The 4,924-nt window shown below is 46.7% G+C and overlaps 1 protein-coding gene across 1 annotated transcript; it reads left to right on the top strand.

Annotated features, from left to right (window-relative positions):
* Positions 1-758: 758 nt before the first annotated feature.
* Positions 759-1,823, top strand: LOC117972105 (adenosine receptor A1-like). Its single transcript, XM_034920393.1, has 2 exons — positions 759-1,090; positions 1,250-1,823. Exons 1-2 carry the CDS (start codon positions 759-761, stop codon positions 1,821-1,823), a joined length of 906 nt encoding a protein of 301 aa, XP_034776284.1.
* The last annotated feature ends 3,101 nt before the right edge of the window (positions 1,824-4,924 follow it).

The raw sequence follows: 4,924 nt of genomic DNA, 5'->3' as shown, positions 1-4,924 counted from the left end.
ACCTCGTAAACACTCAATTGCATTTCTATAAATAAAAACAAACATGAACTATAAAAATCGCCTTTTCTATATTATGCAAATAACGTAATTGTAAAGATACAATTTGAAAGACTTACCCAATTTATTTTTATCGGCCCCGATAGATTCGCCTTGTCCTCCATTTTTCTCCCCGGTCCCTTCTATCACAGTCACACGAGATTTGATTGACTCCACAGTGGTCCTTAGAGTCTCTATCAATTTGACATTCTGCAATTCCTTTTCCATTTCTTTTGCCCTAATTTTCTCTTCTAGGACATTTACACGACGCTGGACCGACTCTATAATATTTTTCAGAAGATTCAATTCGTCTTTCATCTGCTTGACCGACTGTAATTCCAATTCCATTTCCATTTCTATCAGAAGAACAGTTAACATAGGCAGTTCCAAACCTCTTATTCTAGTCGGTAGCACAGGCTCTCTATATATAGAGAAATTAGTCACAATGGAAAGTCCCCAGAATCCAGAATCACCCTCCCTCCCTCCCTCTCTCTGAGGTACACATACATAGTATCTGTGCTACAGGCTCTCTATATATAGAGAAATTAGTCACAATGGAAAGTCCCCAGAATCCAGAATTGCCCTCTCTCTCCCTCCCTCCCTCCCTCCCTCCCTCCCTCCCTCTGAGGTACACATACATAGTATATATATATAGGTCCTCTCTCCCGATCCTACCCAAAGGAACAACAATTTCTACCTTCAGAATTTCAACAATCTTCAAGATGACAAATGAAGATTATATTGCATTTATCGTTATTGAGGTGGCCATTGCGCTTATGTCCTGTTTGGGAAACTTATTGGTCATTGCAACAATATTGGTCAATAATTTACTGAGAGAATCCATATTCATTTTCATCATTTCTTTGGCCGTGGCAGACTTCGCTGTGGGAGTTTTTGTCATTCCTATATGCATCATCTCAAGCTTTGAACCAGAAATACATTTTTACATCTGCTTGTTTATCTCCTGTATCATATTGATAATAACCCAGAGTTCGATTCTGTCCCTTCTGGCTATTGCATTCGACAGATATCTGCGTGTCAAGATACCAACGAAGTAAGTCAGATGAAACAGATGAATCTACACAGGTCTCAGAATATACAGAAAATGATGACGATTGCAGATCCTAAGTTAACCAACGAAGGACATTGAAATGTAAAAATGACATAGACATATAACAGTCTATTGATCTTGAGTTTTGTTTTGTTCCCGCAGGTACAAGATCATTGTTACTCAGCGACGTGCCGTGATAATTGCTATAGTCTGCTGGTTAATCTCTACAGTCTTGGGTATCATACCCATGTTAGGATGGAATAACAAAACAAGTCCTGGAAACGAGACAACTGCGTTGAACTCCACCTGCATAAAGTGCACGTTCATGTCTGTCATGAGCATAAGTTACATGGTCTACCTGAACTTTTTCGGCTGGGTTTTGACTCCTTTGTTGCTAATGATTTATTTATATGGAACAATATTTTACAAGATCAGAAAACACCTAAACCAGAACACAGTCAACTCCACACAATCAGTCCGCCATTACCAGAAGGAACATAAAGTGGCAAAATCGCTTTCCTTAATATTGTTTTTGTTTGCGGTGTGCTGGCTTCCTCTGCACATCATTAACTGCATTCTGTTTTTCAGCCCTCATACTGAAGTCCCAGAGATCGCTATATATATTGGTATTATATTGACTCACGGTAACTCAGTTGTTAATCCCATTGTGTATGCTTTTAAGATAAAAAAATTTAGAGAAACTTACGTTCAACTCTGGAATAAATGCTTTCGTTAGAAAGACTACAAACTTGTCTTGTGTTATTTTTTTATGTAGTAAGTTTTTGCTTTTTTTTTTATTATTTTGCTACAAAGAATGAACAGGTCATGTGTGTCTTTTTACATGCATCAAACGATGCACACCTGGAACTAAATCAGTCATAGTTGGGCACATTGTTAAATATTATTGTGTAATATGTAAAAATAAATAAATAAATAAATAAAAGGGGGTCACATTCAGTCACTGGTGTACATTGGGGTCCGGTGTCGGGTCCAGTGTTGACAAAGAGTCCACAATGTTTTGAAGTGCGTCGAGGCAGACCATTTTAGAAGGGGGGGTAACGTTGTTGAAAGTGGTGGCGTTTGTTCTTTTCCTTACCACTGTTTCAAACATCTGCGTGGGACCGGCACGCTCATCCCCGGATGTGAACTCGGTTTCTCGCCTATGCACGGCCACGTTTGCGCCATAAAAGGTGTTTGCGATCTGTGCGCTCCTTTGCCAAGCCGTCGTCGGTTGCACCAGAGCGGGGTCGATGTCCTTTGCCCTCGACCACAGTTGTCCAAAGTAAGCAACCGAATCAGCCGGTTCAGACAACAAACCGCAGTCTCGCCAGGTCTGACAATCGGTATAAACGAATTCGCTGGTAGAGTCATCGAGGTGGAGGTAACTGAAGTGATGGTTCTTTAAACGTATGGCCATCGCTTCCACCTCGGTCTCGGGACAGTCTTTCTTTCCCTTGTAATGCAACAGAATTTTGCCGGCGACCTTGTATTCCCACCCCTCGGTCAAGCCTTCTGTTGCACCGTCGTCACCGCTCCTCTGCGTAATGCCGCTCAGCGACACGACGGACCCTGTGACCGTGCTGAGAGAGCCGCAGGCCATCGAGTGAGATTTGGAGTAGACTTCGGACGCAAACATCTCATCGAAGATGTTGAAATGCGGTCTGTGATAAAGATAATACAATGAGGATGTGTGGAGATAACCGCCCTCGGCCGGGGGGTTGGCAGAGGTGGTCGACAAATCTTCAAGGTAGCCTCTCACTTGATGTTTTTCACGTTCCGTCAGGCTAAGGCATTCCACACGGCCTCTCCGTAGATGGGTTCCAGGCCTATGCATTAAGTGGGGCCAAAGCACGGTTAGGAATTCCTTGCTTCCAAATAGTTCCCAAGGCAACAGGTGTTCGTGACATCTCCCGTCTTCAAGCGTGTAATGTTCGAGCTCCGAGTTACCAAAGGGGACATCTCTGATGATGAGATCAGCGTCGGGAAAAGAGACCCAGCCGTTCTCCCCCACCTTCAGGTCTGGCAGGAAGATAGCGTCCACCAGTCGCTTTTGGGCCGCGTGGAGCCTAATGCCCAGGCTCTGGGACGTGACGGTCAGCTCGCACGTGGCCTCGTCCTCTACGAGATCTAGCTGCATCTTGGAGTGTTTCGACAAACATCGCAACATGTTCAGGTCGAATGGCTTGAGGGTATCCGGGAGCAGCTGCAAAGCCGTTACATCGTCGGAAGAGAAAACTCCACCGGCCACAAACGCTTCACAAATCCAGTCCCTCAACAAAGACACCTCTTGTTTAAAAAAAGAACACGCCAGGCTGTAAAATACATCCAAAGACATCCTGACCACATGTCCGCGACCCTCGTGTGCCGCTTGTTCTGACGGTACGACCGGTTCCTCGAGGCCTGACGTTCGACCGCCACCGCGTGGTTTTACGCCCTGTACCAGAGGGATTCTTTTTTTTGCGCCTTTGCTGGGAAGTCTGATGTTGCTTAGTTTTTCTAACGTATTTCTAAAGGTCAGAGGGTCATCGAAGGGAGAGGACATGTTGCTTGCCGAAACATCTACGATGACCACCGAGTCCTCGTGACCGAAGTCTAAAAGTCTCTCCTCTGAACAGAGGGCGTAAGCCATCACTTGCTTTACGAATTCCATGGCAAACATGACGTTTTGAGAAAGGACGGTGGGCATAGCTTCCACCATGCACCCGGGGTAAAACAAATGGTAAGACATCAGACATTCCAGCAAGAGCTCCGTCGGACTCAACATGGACACGGCTCTCACCCTCCTCTCGTTGAGGTCTTCCACGTATGCCTTGGTGGTTTCGTTGCGGCGGGGCTTTCGAATGGGGGTCCAGGGTGGTATCCAGAGGTCGTATACGGCGTGGCAAGCTAAGGCGGCGGCGTTACTAAATGCCAGGTCCCTCACCACAGCGCTTTCGCGACCGATCGAGGTGTTTCTCTCACCGCTGCCGCCCTCGTAGATCACGGGGTACCGCTTGAGCAAACGGTTACGGGCCGAGCGAAAGACCGCGTCGTGCTCGGGCAAAGGGAAAAAATACTGAGGGGCGAAAAGGTAGGCCAGAGTCTGGAAGACATTTTGCCGACATAAGAGTTTGGCGGCAACGTCCTGCATCCCCTTCTCGACGCAGATCGTCGTCAAGGACAAGTCGGACACGGTCGATGTCAAAGCTTTGGGATCGGAGCCCACCGTGCTCCTTAAGACCAGCGCTCTGTCTTTGACGGCGTTGGTGAAAATACTCATGCTGTTTGTGTTCCACACAAACCCCGTGTTGTGAATTGCCAAATGTTGCTGCTTGTACAAGCTGTTGGTCTTTTCGTTCTTTTCCGTGACTAAGCTGTTCATGTAGGAGTTGTCTAGGATCGTTTTGAACGTGCCGGCGAGGCTGCAGTTTTCGTCTTTGGCATTTTTGAGGACTTCGGTGCTGAATCCAGCGTCGTCTATGATGCGGGTTTTCAAAATGTTGATTTCCCGGTCGTACTTCAAGCAGGTGGGCGTTATGCTCATCAAGGACTCGACGACACTGGGAAAGTCACCCGCGAACAGCTCCTTCGTCACTTCGTTGGTGAAGGTCTTGCCTTCCCCCGGCCGCGTGTGGTTGATTATGATGAACCGACCTCTGCGCCACCTTGGGGCCGTGTTGGCGATGATATAGTTTGCCGTAACCGTAGCCTGGACGAGACGGGTGATTTTAAAATCTTCTGAGAACAGAAAGTGCGTCACCGCGGTCGATGTCGTTTTCACCGGGCAGTATGCGGAGTCGCTAAATGGGCTGAGGAAACGCGGAAAACGGCTCTCTTTTTTTGCAGCCCAATTCAACC

The sequence above is a fragment of the Acipenser ruthenus genome, chromosome 48 (genome assembly GCF_902713425.1).
Source record: "Acipenser ruthenus chromosome 48, fAciRut3.2 maternal haplotype, whole genome shotgun sequence".
NCBI lineage: Eukaryota > Metazoa > Chordata > Actinopteri > Acipenseriformes > Acipenseridae > Acipenser > Acipenser ruthenus.
This window is presented reverse-complemented; position numbering and strand designations above follow the sequence as displayed.